Genomic DNA, 27178 nt, shown 5'->3' with positions numbered 1-27178 from the left:
TCTTAAAACAGATCGGTTTTATGGATGTATGCACACAGGAACTAATGTAAAGAGTGTAATTAAAACTACGTGGAACACATTTTATTTCAGAGCATCTGACAAAGGAGGAGGAGAGAGTGGAGCAGATGACAGACAGACAGACAAGCACAGCACAGTTCAACCACCAATCACTTCTGTTTTCTTCCAGCCCAGTGACACGAGCTGAGCTGAAGAGTCCTTGTCACTCAAGCAACTTAAGCAGAGATTTCACAACAACCTGTCAGAAATGCCCCCTGCAGAAAAGCACTATGAAAATTTGTTTCCATCTACTCAAATGCCAGTAGTAGACTGCTAAACAAGCCAAATGTGCTACAATTTAGAGGAATTAAATCTCTCCCCTTCCTCGATTGACAGAAAACACCACAGACCTAATGAACCACAGAACTTTATTTTTAGCGCAAAACTTTCAAGCTGGAAGAGATCTTACGGCCCTTTAAAATTCTAAGGACATTTATAATGTCCACATTTAAAAAGTGTTTCAACACTAATGAAAAAGAATGACAAGTCAATTCATGTCCCCATCTCTTCCCCTTTTCTTCTCTCCCACACTTTCCCCAAAACAAGAGTAACAACAACAACATTAGCAGTTCAGCTCATCATTTGGAACCACCACTTCCAGGACAATGCAATAAACAACTAGTCACTTCCTCAGAAAACTGGATATCTATCTCCTTCAGTTTGGGGGAGGAGCAGAGAAAGTGCGTAGGTGAGTGACAGAATATTTGCCTAGCACATACGAGGCCTTGGGTTTGACCTCTGTAATATAAAAAGAAACAAAAAACCTAAAATAAAATTGGTAATAAATGAGTATCATAAACAGTGCTTAGCATAGTAATTATTCTCCTTTTTATATCAAGCATATAAAAATTACCATAAGATATACTGACCGGTCAATAATTAACAATAAGATACAGTGGCTGGTCAATCCAGAAACCTGAAGGGATGGACATTTGAAAAATGCTGAAGACACTCTGGCTTTTTCTTATTTCTAGGTCAATAACCATCTTTTCAAACTCAAGAATTCTCTCATTAAGAAGAACAAGTCCCTGAGTCACAACTGCACATGCCACACCCATGAGAATAAAGACCACTACCCAGAAATGTATGTTATTTCTATCACTCTCTCTCTTAAAATCATTTTTAAACATGCTATGGTTCTGTCAATTTGTTAACAGCTAATTAATGTATGCTAATCCTTAGCTTATTAATTCTATTATAAAATCAAAGTGTTATTGGGAAAAATTGTGATTTTTAAAAAGTCAGCAAATAGTTTTCATGATTAAATTACTCCTGTGGCATAAAAGCATTAAACTATCATTTCCCAACTTGGCACATTCAAAATTTCATTCCTAAAAATCAGTTCAGAAAAATCTTTGCTAAGACAAAGTTATTAAAACAATCTCTAGACCACGCTATGTAAAAGTATTCTTACTATATTGTGCTTGAGAAGTCACTTCTGAGAAACAGGTAAAACTAGTAATTTCTGAAAGGCTATGGACCTGTTAATAACACCTGCATCTAGAGGAAAACACCTGTTTACAAATAAAAACATGAATATAATTGTAGGGTTCTGATAGACACTGAAGCCCAAGTTAATTCTCATTCCTTCAACTGGTAAAGCACAACCTAGGCCACTTAGAACTGTGGCTTATGTTCACAGGTTCCCTGTGTGCACAACTAAGACTACAGATGCTGACTTCTAACCCAAGAGACACTGTCCCAAGCCTTGAAAATTCATGGGAAAAAAAATAATAATGGAAGGCAATGAAGGGTTTTAAAAACAATGTTCTGAAAGAAAAGTACAATTCAGTTTTTCTTTTCTCATTGCAAGAGTGAAGTCGTTAGCCCAGTGGAAGGAGAGGGAAAGTGCTAGTAAGTGCCCCATCCATCACCCCAGGGCTTCTGCAAAGTGAGCTTAGACAACTGTCCTCTCAACAAACACTGACTTAGGAATGAGTGGCTGTTAAGTTCAAGCCTTTATTTCATAGGCTACAGACCTACTTCCAGGAGTGCCAGAGGATGCTTATTTTGTCATTAATAGAAAGAAGAGTGACCATTCTAACGTTAGTTATGCAGGAGAATAAGCAATTTCTCAGTTAAATTAATTAAGCTAAAATTAATTCACCCCAGAGGTACTGGTCCAACTTTTGACATTGCAACAAGATATCATCTACAAAGTTCATGCTTGAGAACTGCTAATCGGGTTACAAAAGGGAAAAATCATAATGCTTTTTTAAGTAAGTGTGAGATTTTGTGTAGGGCTGTGGCTTAGACACTCCTGCACCATCCTACTCAGATATGGGACCTCTAAAAGAGCTTAACTAAGAGGTTAACTAAGTTAGCAGTTGCTAGAAAGCATCAAAACTACAAAGTGGTTATGGATGTTTCTAAGTTCAATGCTTTAAAATGTGAATTCCCTATAACAGTCTCACCTCCTTGTTTAAAAAGGCCTTTGCAGGGGCCGAGCACTGCACCTGTAGCACGTGTGACGCCTGCATCCCTTAACATGGCAACCCTCAAGTAGTCTTAACCACGTGCACACAAAATGTACTGCTGATACAAGGCATTAACTAAGCAAACCCATGTTTTGTGATTGGCATATGGAGCTCATTACTGTTGATTCTTTATCAATACATAACAGCAATTTATGAAGCTACGCAGAAGCATGGACATGCTCTAGAAGAACACGCAACTGATTCATAGACTATGCTTTTGTTTTAAAAAAAAAAAAAAGTGAACCCACCTCATGGCAGAAAAAAGTGATTCTATGCACTTTTACACTCCCAGTTCTGACATGTTTACTTACTAACTAACTGAGAAGACCCACAGGAGAAGGCAAGGGAAGGAACCAACGCAAGGACAGAGGTGGCGAGGGAGTGGGCAAGAGTGGAGAAGCAGAGAGAAGGCAGGACTAGCCCTGCTAACAGTGTTACTCCAGCTCTGAGGGACTCCAGGCTGAGAGGCTAAGACAGATGCTCTTTGTTGCAGAGTCAATCATTCAAGTACACAATTTCACGTCTAATAAATTAAAAAAAACAAAAACAAACAAAAAAAAACCCACAATGCTTACAGGTGTGATACCTGAAACTCACTGGAAAGTTACTCAACTTACCTGGTGCTAATCCAGCAGTAGCAGGACTTCCCATGGATGGGTGAGAGAAAACTTGAGAGAAGGCAGACATATTTGACTGGGACACGTTACTCAGCCTGGAGGTTGATCCTCCTTTAGGTATAAACTCGCTTGCAGTAGGATTTGGTGTCTATTTGAAAATCAAATATAGGAAGTTAACACACTTTAGGCCCCCCAAAAGACTTATGACCCTACTAGGTATTACTCTTCAGTGTTCCACTCACTAAAATCTTTTACTAAAAGAATTTAAGCCCTTTTGTTTCCATATTTTAAAATAACTTTCTTAGTGGAAATCAGATAACCAAATCCAAGGTAAACTTTTTCATGTGAAGAATTTTAACCTCCATAAAATGTAAAATGTGCATGTATCATTTCTAAACCATCCTTACACAATTTTTAAAAACTGGAGGTTGAGGCTACCTCAAAAATGAACAACTTTCAAACTTCTATCTTTAAACCTCTTCCCAGGATAAAGATCAAAACTGCCTTTTTACTAAATTATTTCCTTCCTTTACTGTAAGGATAAACATTTCCCCCATTATGGTGCTATGCACTGAAATAAGAGAAGTCAGGAACACTTAAGGCAAATGTAAGAAGCAAGGGATAAGGAAAAGGAAATGTAAAGCCCCCACTGTGCACCACCACAATGACTCATTACAGCACTTTCCATGTGAGATTACATGGATTACCTTTTCACAGGGGCACTCCAACATATTCAAATTGGATGTCACTTTTGGCTTTAAGAATTACTAAAGTATTATGACATTCTACTGTATATTAAATTCATAAAGCTTGTTTCTGTCCACTTGGAATTATCACAGAAGGTAGAAAACAAAAAGATGAACTAATTATAATAAAGCCTAATACAATTTCCTTATTTGATATAAATGACATTTTAAACTACCAAGTTAAGAGTACAAAGTACTAGATTAGAAAAGAAATAAGCCACAGGCTAAACCAATTACAAACTTTAAAATAATATTACTGGTAATTAGTCAACTAGACTTAACTACACAGTGCTAAGTAAGAAGAAATAGCAAAACTTGGCTTACTGTGAACATCCGGGAAGTACACAGTGAAGTACATCCCACGGCACATCTAAAACACAAAATTCTGAAAGAATAGCTAGGCCTATCCGGGTGGTGGTGGCACACGCCTTTAATCCCAGCACTCGGGAGGCAGAGGCAGGTAGATTTCTGAGTTCGAGGCCAGCCTGGTCTCCAAAGCAAGTTCCAGGAAAGGTGCAAAGCTACACAGAGAAACCCTGTCTTGAAAAACCAAAAAAAGAATAGCTAGGCCTAGCCCAAAATATATTTCCCAAAAAAGAAAAAGAAAGAGAAAAAGAAAATTCCCTTTTCATATAGAGCAGTGCTTCTCAACCTTCCTTATGCTATGACCCTTTTAAGGTGACCCCCAAGCATAAAACTGACTAAATTTGATATGTAGGATATCTGATACGCAACACCTGGGAAAGGGTCATTCAACCTCCCAAAAGGGTTGCAACCCACAGGTTGAAAACCGCTGACCTAATTATTTATTTATTTATTTATTTATTTATTTACTTATTTACTTATTTATTTTAAATCAAGCCAGGCAGTGATGGTGCACTCTTTTGATCACAATACTTGAGAGGCAAAGGCAGGTGGATCTCTGCAAGTTCAAGGCCAGCCTGGCCTACAGGGTGAGTTCCAGGACAGCCAGGGCTGTTACACAGAGAAACCCTGCTTGGAAAAAACAAACAAAACAAACAAACAAAAAGCCCTCACAAGTTTTCAAAAGTAGTGGCCTATTCTTGAAATAGATGGCCCAAACTTCTGGAACAGAAAGCAAGGCAGTGAGAGCTGCTGCTGGAGCCCCTCCAAGTCACAAGGAGGCAAATGACAACTAACAGACACCAAGCATGGCAGCCTCGCCTCTAACAGTCAACCCTAAGTCCTCCTTAGAAAAGGAAGGCCTAAGCCGGCGGTGGTGGCGCACGCCTTTAATCCCAGCACTCAGGAGGCAGAGCCAGGCGGATCTCTGTGAGTTCGAGGCTAGCCTGGGCTACCAAGCGAGTTCCAGGAAAGGCGCAAAGCTACACAGAGAAACCCTGTCTCGAAAAACCGGAAGAAAAAAAAAAAAAAGGAAAGCCTGACCAAAAGCTGCCTGACATCTTACATGAGAGTCAGAAACACCGAGGACAAATGGCATCTTCAAGATTACAAGTCTATTGGGAAGACAACAAAATTAGATAGGAAAAAATCATGTACTTAATATATATAATCCTTAAAAAAAAAAAATCACCCTATATATTATGCGATAATTAATTATATTGAACGAAATAGACTACCAGATCTCAAAGCTGAGTTTCTCCAACTGAAATCCTTTTTTACTTCATTTTGAAAGCCTGCATTTTCTGTGTATGTCGGGAGAGGAAGGTGTATGTGTTTGTATGCATGTGGCAGTCAGAAGTCAACATCTTCTGTCTGACTCTGTCAGCCCCACCTGATTTGTGAAATGTCTTGTCACTGAACCTGGGCCTCGCCGACTCCAGGTAAACGGGCTGGCCGGCAGCCTCAGGAACCTCCTGCCCACTTCCCCACACCGGGTTCCAAGAGCCTAGCATTACCCGGTCACTATGTAGAAACTGGGGTTCCAGACGCAGGCCCTCAGCCTGCACTAGCAAGAACTTCACCAAGCAAGTCGTCCCCCAGGACCCACAAAAGCCTGTGTTTAAGAGTTCCTGTGAAAAGAGCCTGGAGAGGAAGGGTCACTGTGCTTACAACAACAAACCATCCGTTAAAGGGCTCCCAAATGCATCACAACAGAAGATATTAAAACCAATGTACTTAAAGTTAACACACTAAACTGCAACCACAATCAACCACTGACACAACATTGTTAAACAGGAATTAAAGGTGAAAAGAAGGCCCTAAAATCCTGCCTTTCTTCTTGTCCCTTGAGTAGGTGGCTTGTGAGTTTGTTTAGCTGTGAGCACTTGAACTCAGAAAATAACAAGCTCAAAAGAATTCAGGAATGAGCCCAGAAGTGGCGGTGTATCCTTTTAATCCCAGCACTTGGGAGGCAGAAGCAGGCAGATCTCTGTGAGGTTCAGGCCAGCCTGGTCTACAGAGAGAGTTCCAGGACAGTGGTAGCAACACAGAAACCCTGTCTCAAAAAACAAAAACAAAACAAACAAAATCTAAGAACAACAGCATAGTTGCTACTAACAGATAAATTTAACTATAAGCAGAACAGAGAAGTATCATGTTCTTTAACCCTAATTCATAATATTCTCATGGTAAAGCTCAGTGAGACAGTCGATATAGTAAAAGGATACTGAAAATGTGGCACTTAAACACAATGGAATTACACAGCTTTACAAAAGTAAAATCTGGAAATCTGCAAGTAAATGGATGGAACTGAAAGGATTAAACTGAATGAGGCATTCCTGACTCAGAAAGACACAAGCCCCAAGCTCTTGCATGTATGTGGGTCCTAACATGGGATCTTTAGACTTCAGCGTTTAACTTGGAAGCCAGGAAACTAGGAAGGGGCCGTTGGAGGTATGGGGAGAGTAGAAAGATTGTACAGGAGGTAGGATAGTACAATATATAGGCGATATGAAGAAGAAAGGAAATTGGGAGGAAGGTGTAAGAGGGAGAAGGATGGAAGGAAAGGAGAGGGGAGAAGGTAAGGGAGCAATATCTAACAGTATGTTTGAAAAATCAATGTGGAAACCTACTATTTTAAAGGCTTCGATGGGCTGGAGAGATGGCTCAGAGGTTAAGAACACTGACTGCTCTTTCAGAGGTCCCGAGTTCAATTCCCAGCACCCATATGGTGGCTCACAACCATCTGCAATGAGATCTAGCACCCTCTTCTGTATACATAATAAATAAATAAATCTTTAAAGGCTTCGCACACATGCACTCACACACACACACACTCTCTCACACACATGTGCCTAACTGAGTTTATAACTACAGCCATCCTACTTGGAGGACAGTGCTCCTCAAACAAGCCACAGGTTGCCAAATAAACCCAATGCCAGGTATAAAATACTGCCCCTCAAATTGTTGCTCAGCGGTATTCAAGAGTTCCAAAAAAGCCCTTGACTGCACACCAGAACTTGACAGTTAAGACCCTACTGCTGAAGACAACACACACTTTGGTCACAGGACATGGAGAAATCAAGCTAATACTGATCAAGAAGATTCCTCCCTGCTAGTGGGCTTTCATACTACTAGAAGGTACTATGTAGGCTGCTACGGAAGAAAAGTCATCAATAGTCTTACCCAGCAGAGGCTCCTACGTGTCAGATTAACAACTAGCCTGGCAAGATATGCCATGAGTACAACAGCAGCATGAATGTTGTGGAACAGTTGCTCTCTGATCGACTCTAAGGCCCACTCCACAGGTGGAAATCCATGCTTGGTACAGTAAATGTGACCAAGAATTGTGGCCAAGGAACTCATAGTGTCTGGAGGTGAACCTATCTATTATCTCGCCACAGTATCAAACTGCCCTCTATGAGTATCTCTAGCCACAGATTAGTAAAGCTCTCAGCACTCATCAGAGAAGCTTCTTTGTGCAGTGGGTGGTGGTGAAGACAGAAACTCAGAACTGGACAAAATGCAGAGTAAGTAGCTGTAGAGTGCTCAGCCATAAATAAGACATCTGTTACACACCACCTTCTCCTCATTTAAGGGTCCAGAGCCAGAAGGGGAGAAAATAGGGGTCAAACAGTGTCTTCGGGAGAAAATAGGGGTCAAACAGTGTCTTCTGGACATGATAGGACCAACTCAGATTTACCCAGGACCTCACAGCAGCTGTGGTGGCCTATACACTCCAACCTGGAGGGAGAAGGGGCTCATAGGCTCCCACCTCTAGCTGAGGACTGATGGACAGCTGATGGGTGCCGAAAAACCGTTTTTAGGACTGTGTTCCCTGTGCTACAGGAAACTGCCTGACACCCATTTGTATATGGGCGGCAAAAAAAAAAAAAAAAAAGACTCAGTGGATTATTTTAAAAAATAAAAAAAGGACATTGGGAGGTAGGTGGCTCGGAGAGGGGCTCGGAGAGTTGGTGAGAGAGAGTAGAGGACTGTATCTTTATCATGGGTTTTACAAATCTTTTTAAAGATTTAATTGTTTTTTAAAGATTTATTACTTAGGGCTGGAGAGATGGCTCAGTGGTGGAGAGTGTCCACTGCTCTCTGCAGAGGAGCTGGGCTCAGTTCTTAGCACCTACAAGGCTGTTGCCGGATATTTGACCACACTGTGACACTCTGAGACTGCTAATAAAGTTAACCTTAAATCAGGAAACGACCGAGAGGCACAGGAAAGAGTAGGGAGGGGCTTAGAAATGTTCAAGGGTTTTTTGATCTAGGAAGTATGGAAAGTGTCAGCTGATCTTTCCTCCGCCACTTTCTTGATCTACAGGTTTTTACACCAACATCTGACTCCTGAGTTTTTTTATTGATAATGGAACAATTTAGGTAAACACTTCACAAGGCAACTCATAACCATCTACAACTCCAGCTCCTGGGGATCTGATGTCCTCTTCTGACCTTCTTGGGCACTTTCACATATACAGTGCACATGAACTCATGCAGACACACAAAATTTAAAGAAAAAAAAAATCAACAGATCTTTTCTTTAAAAAGATGCATTTCTAACATTTTGTATTTTTCATTTAAAATATAGGTATTATTAAATTACTAAAGTATAACAGCTATGAATGAAGTAGAATAAGCACACACCTTTTACATATTAAATAAAATGTCTGTTCAGAAAATAAAACTGGGCTGGAGAACTGGGTTAGTGGTTAAGAGCACTGGCTGCTCTTCCAGAAAAACCAGGGTTCAATTCCCAGCAGCCATATGGTAGCTCACAACAATCCATGAACTCTAGTCATAAGGAATCTGATACCCTCTTCTAGCCTCTGTGAGCACCAAGTAGTGCATATGCAAGCAAAACACTCACACAAAATAAAAATAAGTAACTCCTTAAATAAACAAGGAAGTAAGGAAAGAAAACTATTCCTTTCAGGCTCAGAAGATAAAACTGTATTCCTCTGCCCCACTGCTAGGGGATATCTGACCCAGTTCGCTGATTATACCAGGCACATTCTCTACAACTTAGCTACATCCTCAACTCAAGTCAAAGTTTCTCTAGGAAAAAGATTCAAGGACTGATTTTGTATAAATGATTCACCTAACCTGAACAACACTAATGTGTATGAATAATAAGTAGAAAAATACCATAAGCCCAAATTTTACTTTCTTGCTTTATTACGTAAATGAGCCCTTTCTAAGACAATGAAAAAATTCAAAGATCAAATTAGTACTTGACCCATCAAGTACAATGCAAAACAGGTTACTAAGCCCTTCAAACTCTCTGGATATATTTCTCTAATATTAAGTTTCTGGTTTTGTTTGTTTTCTCTTTGTATAGCCTTGGCTGCCCTGGAACACACTCTATAGACGAGGCTGGCCTCAGACTCACAGAGATCCCCGCCTACCTCCCAAGTGCTGAGATTAAAGGCGTGTACTGTAGTTTTTGTTTATAGAAAATATATGTAGCACTAATTTCTACTCATAATTTTAAATCCTAATTCATATTTGTACCTTAAGTAGTTTCAAATGCACTTCTAAAAGTCAGAACTTATTCCAATCAAGTAAAATATTCATTTTTCATATTTTAGCCTTAAGTTCCCATATACTTAAATTCACTCTTTACTTTCTGTACAAAAGGCCACCTACTGCTTCTTGTGCATCAAGTTCTTCAACACAACACCATCTCCCAACATTGGGTGTGATGCCATCTTTAGTCTCTGGACACAAATATACAAAAATTTAGAGTTTCAAGTCTTCTCTTCAATGTGTTGATATATTAACATTACATCTTAAAAAAGGTAACATTTCAACCCAGATACCCCATCCAATCAAATGCTAATCACTTATCTACAACTGCTCAATATTGTTCTGCTCAAAGAATTTTCTTACCAAGTTTTAAACTTGGAATTACTATAAACTCGTCCTTTTATAGTATTACTCTGTATAATGTTTTTACATTAAAATTTAATCCCTCGGCCGGGCGGTGGTGGCGCACGCCTTTAATCCCAGCACTCGGGAGGCAGAGCCAGGCGGATCTCTGTGAGTTCGAGGCCAGCCTGGGCTACCAAGTGAGTTCCAGGAAAGGCGCAAAGCTACACAGAGAAACCCTGTCTCAAAAAACCAAAAAAAAAAAAAAAAAAAAAAATTTAATCCCTAATACCTACATGTATCTACTAAAAACAGAAGACTAAAGTAAGAGAGCCCGTGAATTAGGGGATTAATTTAAGTAGCAAAACAGCATAAAAATATAACCATTAGAACTTTCAATAAGATAATGGTTCATATTAAATAAAAAGAACAGAATGTTTTATTACAAAAACATGACAGAAATCAAAACATTTCTATGAGATATCTTTCTCACAGTGATGACGAATAAGAAATTACTAACATTCTTTTTTCTGAACTATGTTAATTACTTTTTCTTCGGGAGTGTTTGCCTATATACCTATAGGGTTACTGCAAGAGTGCAGCACCTGGGGAGGCCAGTAGAGGGCATCAGATCCCCTGGAACTAGAGTGACAGACGGTTGGGGGCTGCCATGGGGGTGCTGCAAGAGCAGCCAACTGCCGAGTCATCTCTCCTACTCCGATTTTATTTATGCATTTATGTCTCTGTGAGTGCACAGCACATATGTGGAGGTCAGAGGACAGCTTGCAGGAGCTAGTTCTCTCTTTCCACATGTGAGACCCCAGGACTAAAGTTACATGGTGAGGATCGGCAGCAAAGGCCTTTACCTGATAGGCTTTCTTGTCAGCCTCTACTAATACTCCTAAATACTAGTCAGGGCTTTGGTTAGTTTCTTCTTGTGTTTTTAATTTTATTTTTTACAATTATTTTGTGTTGAGAAAAGGGGTGGATATATATACGTCACAGCACCATGTGTGGAGGTGGATGGTAAACTGTGGGAGACAGTTCTCTAAGTCTAATATGTTCCAGGGATAGAACACCATTCAATCAGCCAGGCTTGGCATTAAATCTTTACCTGCTGAGTTATCTTGTAAGCTCTGTTTAGGAGTTTTATAATCACATGTAAACTCAACACTGTAAGGTTTACCCTTAGTACAACCCCTCATAATGAGCTCGGTTGCTTTATAGACCTTAAGGGTTTCATATGTTGATATCATTAATCTTTCTACTCTCAGAGTAATCCAGTTACTTTTCATGTCAGCTTTTTTTTTTTTTTTTTTTGGTTTTTTTTTTTTTTGGTTTTTTGAGACAGGGTTTCTCTGTAGCTTTGGAGCCTGTCCTGGACTAGCTCTGTAGACCAGGCTAGCCTCGAACTCACAGAGATCCACCAGGCTCTGCCTCCCTGTGGCAGAGCCCTTCTCGGGTTCCTCGTGGCTTTACCCAGCAGGTCCACATAGAGGATGATTAGGACCACGGGCCTGAGTGCAGGTGTCTGAGATGGTCTGCACTTGGCTGTGCTGGGGGAGGAGGTCTTTTGCTCCACCCCTTGGCGTCTCTATAAAAACCCTGGGGCAGAGACAGTCGGGCCTGTTGGAATAGGTTCCAGGCCCTCTCGAGGCTATCCTTTATTTTCTGTTTATCTCCGAGATATTCCCCACAATAAATCCTTCTATCTAATATTTCCTGCTGCTCACACTCAAGAAAACTCTGGGGAACTGTGGGGGTGGTGGGTAAACGCCCCACAGAATGGCGCCATGAACAGGGACTAAAGAAAAAAAAGGGGAGACTAAAAAAAGGGGGGACTAAAGACAAATGAATGGGGACTAAAGACAAAGTAATAGGGACTAAAAATAAAGGATAGCCTCGAGAGGGCCTGGAACCTATTCCAACGGCCCCCGACTGTCTCTGCCCCAGGGTTTTTACAGAGACGCCAAGGGGTGGAGCAAAAGACCTCCTCCCCCCAGCACAGCCAAGTGCAGACCATCTCAGACACCTGCACTCAGGCCCGTGGTCCTAATCATCCTCTATGCGGACCTGCTGGGTAAAGCCACGAGGAACCCGAGAACGGGCTCCCACACCTCCCAAGTGCTGGGATTAAGTCAGCTTTTTTTTTAAGGTATAACTGACATAATAAAGAGTACATACTTAAAATGCCAACTTCAGTAACTCTCGAACTAGATATACAGCTTTCTGACATAATAAACAGTATATACTTAAAATGCCAACTTCAGTAACTCTTGAACTAGATATACAGCTTTACAATAACTATCCAGTCAATTTAATGAATATATTCGTCATGATGAGTCATCATGGTTCTCTTTTAGTAACATGTCTTTCTCCTTTTATCCACTGGACATTTAGATTGTTTCCTGTGTGGGGTTATTCAGAGTACTGCTAAGCATTCATACAAAAGTCTTTGTTGTTCACAATTTCATCTTTCTTGGAAATAAACTACTATAAATGGTTTAGACATATGGTAAGTGTTAATATATAATCTTTTTTATTCATGAATTAGGGGATTAATTGAAGTAGCAAAACAGTATAAAATATAACCATTAGAACTAGAAACATGTTTACCAAACCGAATTTGATCAAACAAATTACTAAGTAGAATAAAGTCTAGTATTAATCCAGCCTTTTCTTACTAATTCTATTGATACTATTTGGTGGTGGAGTGATATGTTTTTATACAATCTGCCCTGTAACTAGATACACAAAGCCTACCTGTGTGGGGCTGGAGAAATGTTTAGCAGTTAAGGGAAGGCCACTTTTGCAGAGGACTTAAGTTCAGTTCCCAGCATCAATATGGTGGCTCAACCATCTGTGACTCCAGCTCTAGAGGATCTGATGCCCTCTTCTGGCCTCCACATGCACCAGGCACACCAGTGGTTCAGACATAACATGCAGGACAGAACACCCATATACATACAATAAAATAAAAAGAAAAAATTAAAATATATAGATCTTCATATTTTGTCAAAATGATACTAAAATGGTTTACATTTTTGTTTTTACTGTAAATGATACATTTATTTCAACTTACATATATCCATTTCCTGCTTTTAACAAATTATCACAAAATCCATACTCCAACACCAAAACAGAAATTTATTCTCATACAGTTCTGCCAGCATGAATACAAAATAAAGGTGGTGCCATTAGCACAACTTCCAAAGGAGCTGAAAAGAAGATATCCGGGTGTCTCCTGGGTTCTAGTGACTGCCAAATCAAGCATTCTTTAGCTCCCTTGGCTTGTAATGCTAACACTCCTATTTCTGCCCATCTCCTTTCTCCTTCTCTTTCAGGTCATCTATCTCACTCTTGTAAAGACAACTGGATTTGTGGCCCCAGGACAATCTCATCTCAAGATCCTTTTTCCAAATAAGATAAAGCTCACAGCTTCCAGGAATTACGTTGTGAACACTTTGGGTACCACCAAATAGTAATTCAGCTAGCCATGTGTTCCTCCTTCTTGCCTTGGCACACTAGCACACACACTAACATGAGGAAGTAAACTGCTGAAAGCCGACAACCTTGTCTTTCTAATCATTGTTTTCATTTTACTTTTTATTATATGATTGTAGTTTTTCATAAACATACTTCACTAGCTTAGGGATAGTCCCCTTATATTTTTTATGTGCAGAGCCTTTTTTGTTGTTGTTGTTGTTGTTGTTTTTATTTTTTTTAAGTCAAAATAAATGCTGGTTGATTCAAATGCTCTCCATCTACTAAAATGATGGTACTGGTTTTAACTAATTACATCAATTGATTTTGAAATAATTAAATGTAATTCACATTACTGAGACAGTTCCACTATGTGGTATGTTATCATTTCTATATGGAAGTTTCAATTTGTTAAAATGCCAGTTATATACAGGAAAATGTGTGTCTTAATGCACATCACCTGGTGGAGTGCTGGTCTGGGTATATGACACAGTAATATGGACCTACTTCACACAGCAGACTAGGCAGCAACCCCTCCCTCTCAATTTTATTCTTTTCTTTTAGGCAAAGTCTAGTTAGACTCTGCAGTTTCTCCTTTTATATATTCGGCAGAATCCACAAGTAAAAACATCTGAACCTTCTGATAGTAAAGTAATTACAAAGTCTGTTTTAGTTGGGTGTGGTGGCAAGCTACGTTTGCAGCCAACCAGGTCTACAGAGCAAGTGCCAGGCCAGTCAGGGCTACATAGTAAGACCCTGTCACAAACAAACAAACAAAAAAAAAACAAAACCAAATTCCGTCTAATACACTGAGGACTAATCCAGTTAACTATAACTTAGGCAGTTCCTGTCCTTCATCTCTTGTCAAATTCCTGTGTGTGTGTGTGTGTGTGTGTGTGTGTGTGTACATGAGTTAATATGTAAAAAAGCAATATACCCCACACGTGTATTTGTCTTAAAAAATACTTATTTTTATTTTTAACTATGTGTGAATACGTGGGTAATGTGACATGGGGAGGGGGTGTGTGCCAGCAGAGGCTGGAGGGATCAGATACCTAGGAGCCAGAATTACAGGTGGATGTGAGCTGCCCTAAAAGTGGGTACTGGGAATTGTACTTTAGTACTCTACAAGGGTAGTAAGCCCTCTTAACCAATGAGACATCTCTCCACCCCATCCCCATTTTCTTTTTCCTGTTCATTTCTGCTCTGAGTTGACTTTCTTAAGCTTTCTTAGGCTGTGAGTTACCACTGTGTTCCTAGTTTTCAAGGCTGAAGCCACAATCATACTTAGGAATCCTATCTTTCCTAACACAGACATCTGTTTCAGTAAATGCCCCTAATGTTACCAACACTTAGTGGCATCCTGTAACTTTTGATATGTAGCTATTCAGTTCAAAACACTTCTTTCTTCCTTTGACTCCTAAGTAATTAAAAGCATACTACTGATTTTTCCAAATGTACCAGGATTCTAAAAATAGTGTCACTGATATCTAATTCTACTATGGTAAATCATTTCTGTGATTTGAGTTCCTTTACCTTTATTGAGATTTGTATAATGACCTGAAATTGATCTGTCTTGGTCTTTGAAAAGGACAAGTACTTGACTGTTGCCAGGTAGAATGCTCTGTAAATGCCAATTATATAAAGTTGGTTTTTAGAGTTGTTCAAGTCTCTCATCTCTCTCTCTGCCTTCTTGTAATACAAGGAAACAGTCTTAACATCCCTATCACTGTCCATTTCTCCTTGCAAATCTATCAGGCTTCTGTCATCTGTTATTAGCTAAATTAATAAAAAATGGCATGTCCTGCTTCTTAATAACTAAATGGTACATGGCACCTCCTATTACCAAATATCCCTGATATTTTATGCTGTGAAGTCCAGCTTGTCTCACACAATGTATAAATGTCCTAGCTTTTTTTTGAGCAGCACAGTGGACCTTCTAACATATCGCTAAAGTAGATTTCCTTTTTTGGGGGAGGGGTTGTTTTTTCAAGACAAGGGTATAGCCCTGGCCTCAAACTCAGAGATCCACCCACCTCTCCCTCCCAACTGCTGGGATTAAAGGTGTGTGTCAACACCACCCAGCGAAGGTAGGTTTTTTGTTGGTTTGTTTGTGTATATGTACTGAATGTGTGTGTGGAGAATGGGGTGGACACACTCATGTGTCGGACAAGAGAGATGTCTGGACTCTTCCTCTACTGCTCTCTACCTTATCCTCTGAAAGGATCTCTCACTAAATCTACAGCCCACTATGGTTGGTTTGTTTGTTTGGCTACCCTGGCTGGCCAGCAAACCCCAGCAACCTAGGTACTCCCCCCAGGGCTGGGGCTGAAGGCACTAGATTTTTATGTAAGTGCTGGGGAATGTTCTCATGCTTGTAGAGTGGGCACTCTTTACACACAGAGCCACCTCCCTAGTCTCTAAAGCAAGTTTCTTACTAGCATCATGATAGTTTTGAAATCCAGCCTGAAACACTCTGTCCATTACTGTTATGTTCAGACAATGTAGATTTTATGCCATCAGTGATAACGCTGAGTTTAAAGCCATCCATCATCTGACTTATGGTTCCATCTGAGGACCCACACACACACACACACACACACCTCGACCCTGAGTACTTTTCATTTATCTCTTGGTGTATTTAGTTAGAATTCTGTCCTACTGTTGTAGTTCCGTTAGGTTTTCAAGCATCTATCTTTAGATTTTCACGAACTGTCTTACGTCTGCTCGGGCTACCATAACTAAACACCAGACACTATACAACAGAAATAAATCCATTTTCTAAATCTCACAACCTACACACCAAGATCAAAATGGAACTAGCAGGGGTTTTCCTGAGCCTCTCTTCTAGACAGCTGCTTTCTCATTGTATCTCCGCAGATCTTCACTCTGTATGTCAGACCCCGGGCATCCATTCCTCATTATAAAGATAACAATTACATTGGCTTACAGTTCCACCCTATGATCTCATTTAGCCTTAGTGCACCCTGTAAAGGCCTCATCTCCACATACAGTCACATGAGGAGTTAGGTGTCAACACATATGAATGGAGGATAGAGGGACATAATTCAGCCCCTAACACTATCATCCAGCTCCACTAATAGCTCAGATACAATGGAAGGAAAGTCACATTCCTTTTCCATTTCTCCCCCCAGACTTCTATTGTTGTATTTTTTACATTTCTAAACCCTACAGACTTTATCATTACTTTGATTTTAACAATCAATTCTCCTTCAAAAAATTATGAGCAATCTTCTTATAATTCATTCATATTATTTTTGCATCTGGTATAGCTACCTAGATTCCACATAGCAGGGATTCCATGGGGATTTGCTTATATTCTAAAGTACTAACTTTAGTATTTATTAAAATATATCTAGTGGTGATATACTTTGTTGTTGTTTTTTTTTTTTTCATTTACACACACAAAGAGTAAATGGAAAAGTGAAATCAAAGGCTAACCAAAGCCTTCAAAGTCTACATCTCTGCAAGATTTGTTCTTAATGGTCTGCTCTTTCTCCTTGTTTAAAGCATATCCAAATATGGTTAATTTAAGATTACCAGAATATACTAAACTTCTGGATTACTCAAGCCATGTTTTACCACTTAAGTTAAATGCAGTATCTAAATACTATTGCTACTGTGCAATGCAGTTTGCGACATTTTCTGAAGCAAGCAAAGCCCTCTGACTCAAGCAACCCAACAGACATAGGACTGTCCACATCAGATGAAACTAATGGACAGTGGGTGAAGGTTCCAGTATTCTCACAAGATTCCTGTTGTGCTCTTTCGAACGATCTTAAGGTAAACTATCATATGTATGCTGGATCATGCAAATGAGTATCAGTAAATATAAACGTTACATTATGATAGAGTAAGATGAAAAGTATCATCAGCTCAGTACATGGGAATTCTCTGTAAATAGGGTAAGACTTAAGCACCCAAGTTCCCCAGGTAGAAACTGGTGATACCATAATCATTTCTAGCATCCCCCCATAGGTGTGCCACATTTAAGAACAGTTTGAGACTGTGTATCCAAATGAGAAGTAGCATGCCCTTCGACCAGGAAATTTACCTCTTAACAAAGCAAAGGAGAAAAATGATACAAGCAGAATATACTAAGTTTAGACTAGCATCCCCACCCTCCTCGTTTTTTGTTTTTTTGTTTTTTGAGACAGGGTCTCAAATAGCCTAGGCTGGCCTCCAATTTGTGATACATGTTCAATGCCATGTGCTGGGATTCCAAGCAGAGGTCATCATGCCTAGCTCCTATACAGTGACTAGAGGACTAAAAGGAAGTATTTGGGAATCAAATATGACTAGAGAGCAGCTCAAGCAATGAAGGTGTGTGAGGTCAGCAAAAGGTTCTATGAGGAAGCAAAAGCAACAAGTGGAGCAGAAGGAAAAATATGCGCAGCTTTAGAGGAAACCCTGATGGTGCAGCCAAGTCAAGTGCTGTGCAAGCATGGCTGCAATTACAGCACGCCCATTTTCTTCCTTCCTTCTGCCCTGTTACTGTTCTTCCTCATCAATCTACGGCCCAGTAGTCAGCAGTGACTAGGGCAGCCGCAGCCTCTCCTGCCATGGGCACTGGTGACCACTCTCCCTCCTTTGTCTGCTCTCCAGTAACTGTATCTGAAGACCCTTGTCCTTGCCCTTGGCCCTGGCCTCCAAACCCTCCCAATTCTGCCACTATCTCCTTTCTTCCTCAGAGCTGCATACAGAGTAGAACCAGCCCCAAAGAGAAATGCATGTTGCATACGGCAAAGTCAGAGGAGTAAAGCTACCTAAGTAAGCCTTATGCAACTGAAGCCCCAGAAACCAGACACAGAGCTTCAGGACTTAGTGTTTGCCCTACTGGGGTTCAGCCTTAGGTTGGTCCAGGCTTTCCTTGCTGTGCCCCCCTCCTTCCTTTTAAAATGGGAATGCACATTCTATGTCACTCTATGTTGGAAGTGTATCATTTGTTTTCTGGCTTTATAAACAGTGAGATCACCACAGCAGAAGAGACTTTGGGCTTTTGAACAGTGTTGAAACTGTTAAAAGCTATGAGACATCTAAAATTACACTAAATTCACCTGAATCACGGTATGACCATGCCTACAGGGAATATGAAGAATCATACAGTGGTCTGAATAAGAAAGAAATGTTCCAATACAGCAGTGGTTCTCAACCTTCCTATTGCTGTGACCCTTTAATACAGTCTCTCACATTGTGGTGACCCCCCCAACCATAAAATTATTTTCATTGCTCCTTCATAACTATAATTTCTCCACTGCAATGAACTGTAAGAAGTATCTGTTTTCTGATGATCTGGGGCAACCTCTAAGTTGAGAACCACTGTGCTACGGGCTCATGTATTTGAACTTAGTTCCAGTTGGTGGTGCTGTTTATGGATGGGTGTTACAGAACCTTTACAAAGTGGAGCTTTTGGTGACGGAGATCTGTCACAGAGGACAGGCTGAAGTGCTATAGCCTCACCACACTTCTGTTCTCTCTCTCACTGTTTCCCATGTGTGTAGATGAAATGTGATATGCCTGCCAGCTACCATGCCCTCCTCACCATGAATGAACTCTACCCCTCTAGAACCATAAGCCAAAATAAATCATTTCTTTGCTATGCTGCTTTTGGTCATGGTATTTTATCACAGTAACAAAAGAGTAACTACTACAAAGGCCATTAATTTTTGACCAGTAGGCAGCCTGATCAAAATTATTTTCAAGTGAGTGGTGAAAATGAAAACTTTAGCTATGGGATGAATGAAAAGCAGGAAAGCAGCTCATTCAAGTAGGAACTAGCCCCCCAAATCTGCTGTACAAGTGCCTAACCATACGAACCCCTCCCTTTATGTAGTATTCTTTGTCTGGGTACCAAGTTATAGAAGATAAATAAACATGGTTTATTTATAAGGCAGAAGGAAGAAATCTTTATACAGAAAGAGGTTATCTCCAAACTGGAAAGTCAAATGGAAGATTTGCCAACGGGAATAAAGACAGATTCTAGATAACAGTACAGGAGAGAACACAAACCACTGCAACAAAGGGTCTGGAAAGCAGCTTCACAGACACACAGGCCATCACTTCACATGTCCAGCAAGCTGAGCAGAGGTGAGGCTAAGGAGACAGCGGTGAGGACGGGGTGACGGAATGGAAGCACACAGCAGTACACCCACTTTAAGGACACCGCACTTACACTGTACTTCTTGAATTCTCCCAAGACCCAAGGAACCCACAGTCTAACATAAGCAAAATCTTATGCTTATTAATTCCATCTATTTCATCAAATCCCAAATTCTCCATCCCTGGGCCACAGACTCAAAACGACCTGAAGTAACACTAAATCTAGGGAGTAATGAACACACAAGTACATCTAATGAGTTTCCAGAATTTCTGAGTTCTTCAAAAAGCACCAGTTAAGGAAAGCTAGAATTCACACAAGGCTTTGCGATCCACAAGACTTTACTAGGAGCCTTCTTCTTAACTCCGTCTCAGGAGGGCAAAGTGACGTCACCGAGATACTGACAGGTGGACAAGGAGACCAAGTGGACCCTCGCTCGCACACACCCAACACTTCTCATGCTCTTTCCTCATTTTACCAGGGAGTTAGAATCACAGGAATGTTTGTAACTGACAAGTCATCAACTCTACTTTAGAACTTGTGAAGTAAAATAAACATGATTATAATATATCAGAGCTTGCAGGCAAATTTTAATCTCTTATACCACAAGAATTTTGTAGAACCTTGCACCTCCTCAATTCTGTCATTCAAGCAGACACCAGATTCTTACAAGATGAAACACGTTAAGGCAACCTTTCCAAAGACAGGTTTTTTAAAAGGTTTGTAAACGGGACTTTAAAATCAACATTTGAAATATTCAAGTGAACATGAAGATGGCAACACACTAAGATAACAAAGCAGGGTGACCGCCTGTCTAAACACCGTGATGCTATGGACCAACTTTTAAGAGAGAGGTGAGAAATGAAAGAATGAACAAATAGAAACTATTTACTATGTGCTCACAACTCTAGGGCAGGTGATAAAATATTTCAACAAATCCTTAGTCAGGTAGAGGAATGGGTAGAATCAGACATCAAAGTCGATCTGCATGAAGGTGAGCTAGAGTGTTGCTAGGTGCTGCTGACAAGATAGCCCAATCATCTTTTTGGGTTGGTGTTAGGCTGAGATCACTAGAAACATATTGTAACACAGAGATGTTTTGTCATTAAACAGAAGAGTTGACAAGCAGTTAAGACTAACAGTCTCACAAGATTGAATATCAAGTACATCAGAACATTAATCTTTGAGGTTTTGTTTTAAAAAGGATGATCTCTAAAACTCCAGAAGAAATCACCCTTGTACATCTGAAACAGAAGTAATACTAGAAGTAATAAGCCTCCTCACAAAGCCCATGATTCATTTTATTAAATAAGAAAGAGTCAGGAGCTAGGACACAGATTACACAGATAAAGTACTTGTTGCACCAGTATGAGGACCTGAGTTCAGATCCCCAGCACTCATTTATGGTAGCACACACTTATGATGACAGGGCTCAGAGGCAGAGATGGCAGGAACCCAGGGGCTCCCAGGGACTCACTGACCAGTTTGTCTAACCAACTGGTGAGTTACATCCGTGAAGACCCTGTCTCAAAACATAAAATAAAGCACAGGAGGGCTGGAGAAATAGCACAGTAGTTAAGTATACCAGTTCCTCTTGCAGAGAACCTAGGTTCAGTTCCCAGCATCCACATGGCAGTTCAATACATCTGAAAGTCCAATCTCAGGGCATCTGATACCCTCTTTTGGCTTCCAAGGCACCAAGCACACAGGTGGCACACATCCATACATGCAAGCAAACACCCAAACACAGAAAATAAGTCTTTAAAAAAAATTAAAATAAAGCAGACAGGGATGGAGAAAGAGATTGGCATCAACTTCTGGTCTCCATAAGCACACACACTGGCATGTATACTCACACATGGGCAGGTGGGTATGCATGTATGACACACACACACCTTTGTATACATATGGCTTTAGAATAACTACTACAAAATTACACATACTACTCAGCAAAAAAAAAAAAATAATAATCAAAGTGATATTTACAAATGACCAAAATATTCTAGAAATTTTTTAAAAATTACTGAAAATACAGTTTCAAATAGTTCACAATCCAGCATCAAAGGACAAGCAGATTTGGGGGGGGGGGGTTTCAAAAGCAGACTTCCAGATGCTTGGATGGTGCTCACAGGGAAGGCGGCCATCGCACCACCTCCTGAGAGAAAAAAAGAATGTCTTCAGGCTCCATCAATGATACAGAGTAACAGAGACAGAGAGCCAGTAACATGCTTCAGAGTGTGTGTTCTATGAACCACCGCCTCCCAAGAAAAGCCAAGAGCCCATCAAGTAAAGTTATATTGTATGTCAACAGATGGGAGAGACGACCCAGGAAGGGAAGCCAGCCCAGATCTTAAAAACACCCGACAAAATGTTCAGACACTTATATGAAAGGTATAAACTAGGTCAGAAGTCATGAAAAAGAAAAACGTGAGGGGTACTGCATGCAGAGTCTGTCAAAAACCAGGGATAAAAGCAGACAGTGTGGTAAGAAAATCTCAAGGTTTAGAAGATCATGATTAAATTAAAACTGGGCTTTTCTGAAACAGCTTTCCATATGTCCAATGGGGAGAACAGGACTGCTATACTTAATACAACAGCAAGGTATACTGTCCGATTTTTTTATCCCTCAGTTAATGGGCAGGTGAACCTCAGTAGTTCTCATCCCCTAAGAAGCGGTACAATGTGCTTGCTACTCGAAGGCAAACGTATTTAGTTTTGCAGGGGTAGTGATGCACACCTTTAATCCCCCACCTGTGCTGAAACAGGTTCAGGGTGGGGACAGCAAAAGGGTGAGCAGAAAAAGAGGATTACAGAAGCTAAGACTTTTGGTTTAAAGAATAAGAAAGGAACCAGGCATGGTGGAACACACTTTTAATCCCAGCACTTGGGAGGCAGAAGCCAGTATAGTCTACATAACCAGTTCCAGGGCAGTGCTACATAACAGAGAGACCTTTTCCCCTTCCTCCAAAAAATATGAACAAGATCACTTAAGTTTGATCAACACAAGCCAGGTCAGAGAGCACAAAGAAAAGCTGCAAAACTCAAGATGATGAGAACTGCAGACTTACATGCACTGTCTAAACCTGCAGTTACTGCTCAAAAGTAAGTCAAGGTGCCAGTCCAAGCCTGTGACCCATGTGGTCTTCAAGCCTCGGCAGCTACTCAAGGTGGCAAAGTCAAGTTCTCACATAGGAACTTAGAGAAACGTTGTGTGGAAACCACAGAGGTTTCCTAGTGAGAACTTACTCTGGGTGGAGAACCTGACTTTGCTTTACCCAGCAGAGCTGCGTAAGAGGATGATTTTCACCACGGGCATGGTTACCAGGTGTTTGGAAGGGTCTACACTTGGCTGTACTGTGTGTTTTACTCTGGCAAGGGGGAGGTCTTTTGCCTCGTCCCTTGGCATTGTTATAAAAAGCCCTTTTGAAGAGGCAGAAGGGGCACTGGGTTTTGACCCAGGTCCCCCGAAGCTAACCTGTTTCTGTCTTTCTCCTCTTTGCTGTCTTTCTATCTAAACGTTTCTCATCCCTCTCTCCTCCTTATAGGAACCCTTTTAAAAGGCCGGAGCTCGCCTCCCACAAACATGTAGAAGAAAGCTTGACACTGATGTATTAAGAACTTGAGAACAAACTTAAGTACAGTTAACAAGAAACACAGTGAGGCAGAAAAGGGGAAAAAAAAAAATCACAAAAACAGAACTTGTATGCACTTCCTTGAGGCTATTGGTTGGTTTGAGGTATGATAGCATATTGTGTATCCTATACCTCCTGCATTATTTGTTGGAAAGTTCTAACTGAAAGACAGTGTTCTGTCCTAGCTTGAAATGTACCAGTTACTCTAGAGCCGGAGTTCTCAACCTTCCTGATGCTACGTCCTCACTGTAACTTTGGTACAGTTATGAATCATTACATACATAAATATCTGTTTTCCGATGGTCTTAGGTGACTGTCCCCCGTCCCAGGTGAGAACCACTGCTTTAGAGCCTTTTCTCATATAGACGTGAACCTGATAAACCTGAATATATGGAGAAAAGGCAAAGTTGACGTCCAAGCTGGTAAAGTTTTCATGGTCCTTGGTTAGAGGTGTTTGGATGTCACCCTCAACTGGACAATGAGGAGGAGGAGGAAGCAGATGGCACTTAACACAGGTGATGAGGAAGCTGATGATCCCATGGCTGTAAAGTAATGAGACGCAGTAGAAAGTAGTCTTGAAAGATTCAGCACGAAAGGCTTTAAATAAAAATGAGAAAATCTAAGCAAAGCGTCTAAGGGTAGGGCTGAAAATGATGAAAGCAGCAGCGTGCACAGGATAAGAAACTAACTAGAAAATGGAGCCACCGACAAAGCTCTCTGATGGAAATCTTCTAAGTGGAGAAGGTCTAGACGAGCAGAAGAATTAAATGCACTTAATTTAGAAGAATGGCACAAACACGCTACTGAAAAAAGCATGAGTCACAATCTACTAGTTAGGATATTGTCATGCAGACTCTGGAAAGATCAGTTTCTTTCTAAATAGGAGTAGTTTCCTATGTCTTCCCTTCTGATTTTGGCTACATCTCTTATTAACACTCAGATGAAATCACCATAAATTTAAAATGATCACAACAGAAAATATCTGACTGCTCAAGTCTCATCTCAAGTAAAAAGTATAACTGCTTTTCCAACTTTCAGTCTTCATTGGGCATGTGTTATTACCAAGAACACCATAAATTTATATTTATAATATCCTTCACTTAGACTGGAGAGATGGCTCAGCGGTTAAGAGCACTGGCTGCACTCCCAAGAGAACCTAGATTCCACTCCCAGTACCCACATACTGGCTCTCAACCACTTGTAACCCAGTTTCAGGATCTCCAACGACCCCTTCTGGCCTCTACGGGCACTGCAAACACACAGTATACACACTCACATGCAGGCAAAACACACTTTTAACATTTTTTAAAATGAAGGGGTTAGAAAAACGGCTCATGAGTTAAAAACATTTGTTGCTTTTTCTCTTTTTGTTTTTTTCAGAGACAGAGTTTCTCTGTTGTTTTGGTGCCTGTCTTGGATCTCGCTCTGTAGACCAGGCTGGCCTCAAACTCAGAGATCTGCTTGGTTCTGGCTCCTAAGTGCTGGGATTAAAGGCATGCGTCACCACCGCCAGGCCATTTGTTGCTCTTAAGAAAGACACAGGTTTGGTTCCCAGCACCTATATGAGGGCTTAAGACCATCTACATCTCCAAGGGATGCAGCTCCAAAGGTACCAGATATACATGTACTATGCAACAAAACATTCATATACATACACATGCATACATACATCTACACACATACATAAATATAGATACAGTGAATGTAGACCCAGAGATGTACCGCAAAAAAAAAAAAAAAAAAAAATCAAAAGCTCTTCTGGACAAAACAGGGCCGCACACGCATGAACTCACACGAGAATAGAACGGTTAACACTTCTCAAGGATGAAGAAAGGGCTCACAGGTCCCCACTCACTCCTGAGGAACAACTAGCAATTAATGGTTGCTGGGGAGGGAGTGTCATTTTCTTCAGTGATATAGCCACTGAGAAATAGGGATACGTCACTAAATGACCGCCCACCCATATTCATGCGAGCAATCCCAATTAAATTCAATGACTCACAAAAGAAAAAGACATAGAAATAGGGAGGAGACTTATTGGGAAGAAGGGATATAAAATGAGACAAGTAACAGGAGTAAAAATGACTTAAAATTCACTATATGCATGCATGAAACTATCAAAGAATAAATTAAAAATAATTAAATTAAAAAGAAAGCCTCAAAACAGAGATGTTAATTTTTAAATTTGTATTCATTTGGCTTTAGAAGTGGAAAAAAACCCAAGGTGTTAAATCAAGATCAAGAAATCAATGAAAAGAGATATTTAAAGTCTCAGAAAGAGCCGGAAGGTGGTGGCGCACGCCTTTAATCCCGGCACTCAGGAGACAGAGCCAGACGGATTTCTGTGAGTTTGAGGCCAGCCTGGGCTACAGAGCGAGATTCAGGACAGGCACCAAAACGACACAGAGACACCCTGTCTTGAAAAACAAAAATTAATAAATAAATAAACAAACAAACAAACAAAAATTGTAGGGTCAAGTTTGAAGACAGTAATTAAATCAAGTTATTAACTTTGTAATATCTTTTTACGTACAGCATGTGAAATTTGCAGCTAAGAATATATTTTAAATACTAATCCATCCAAAATTTGGGAGGAAAAACAAATATATAACTAAACTTAAGTTACGATTAATAGCACTATTCATATCATATAACAACTCTCAATTTTTAAGAATTATGAATATATATGAAAATATAATACATTAAAATGGAATGTAAATTGTTTTGTCAGTTTGTCTAAATCTTACACAGAAGCTGGTTCTTGACTTTAAAAAAATTCCTCTTCATTATTCAATATATTGTTATATAGACAAATTATAAGAACTATGTAATAACATACTACTGAAGTTGGTTTCTTGAAAATCTTTACATGTAATTTTTATTTCCAATAAAAACAAATGTACAAAAGGAAGGTAGAGGCAGGAGAACCATGACTTAGAGTAAATTCAAGGCCAGCTTGGGCTACAAAGTTAAGACCGTCTCAAAAAAGAAAAACAAGGAAGTATAGAAAGAAAACATACAAAGATTCCTATGTTTCAAATACAACGTGAATATAAACGTCTACAGCAAATATCCACAATATAACTTTTCAGAGTAGCATCCTCAGTAATACAGCTTATTTAAAACAATTTAAGCAGGGCTGAGCATATTAAGTAGCTCAAAGATTAAGCATAGATTCTGCATGTGTGAGGACCTGGATTTGAACACTTAATACCAAGAAAAAGAAAATAATACCTTCAAATAGTAACAAAATTAAAAAGGAAAAAGTTAATCCCAGCACTCAAGAGACAGAGGCAGGAGGTTATCTGTGAGTTCAAGGCCAGCCTGGTTTACGGAGCGAGTTCTATGATAGTCATGGGGGGGGGGGGGAGCGAGAGAGCGAGAGAGCGAGAGAGAGAGAGAGAGCGAGAGAGAGAGAGCGAGAGAGAGAGAGCGAGAGAGAGAGCGAGCTGACAAGATGGCTCAGTGGATAAAGGTACTTGCTGCCAAGTCTAATGACCTGAATTTGATTCCCAGGGGCCCATATGGTGAGCTCCATGGGTTGTCCTCTGACCTACACATGTGCCCCAAGGCACATATATGCACAGCCATGAACACACATGCAGCACACACATCAACACAAAAATGAAGGGGGGGTGGGCGGTAAACCTTCTCAAACAAAAATCATCTGTGAGGCAGATGTGGTGGCGCACACCTTTAGTCCCAGCACTGTAGAGGCAGAGACCAGCCTGGTCTACACTAAGAGTTCCAGGACAGACAGGGCTACTAGAAAGACCCTGTCTGAAACAAACACACACCATCTGTAACA

The 27178-nt window shown here is 40.3% G+C and overlaps 1 protein-coding gene across 4 annotated transcripts in view; it reads right to left on the bottom strand.

Annotated features, from left to right (window-relative positions):
- Pan3 (poly(A) specific ribonuclease subunit PAN3) overlaps positions 1-27178 on the bottom strand; it is a 123886-nt gene that overhangs the window by 56684 nt on the left and 40024 nt on the right. For 3 of the 4 annotated variants that reach the window (XM_059249340.1, XM_059249341.1, XM_059249342.1), the window contains one exon: positions 3152-3299. In XM_059249340.1, the coding sequence (XP_059105323.1) occupies positions 3152-3299 (148 nt within the window). Of the gene's footprint in view, positions 1-3151; positions 3300-27178 lie in introns of those variants that run through there. The other variant, XM_059249343.1, reaches the window with a different exon arrangement.

Source organism: Peromyscus eremicus, chromosome 23 (assembly GCF_949786415.1).
Source record: "Peromyscus eremicus chromosome 23, PerEre_H2_v1, whole genome shotgun sequence".
Classification (NCBI taxonomy): Eukaryota; Metazoa; Chordata; class Mammalia; order Rodentia; family Cricetidae; genus Peromyscus; species Peromyscus eremicus.
Note: the sequence above shows the minus strand (reverse complement) of the source record. Positions and strands in the feature narration are given on the sequence as shown.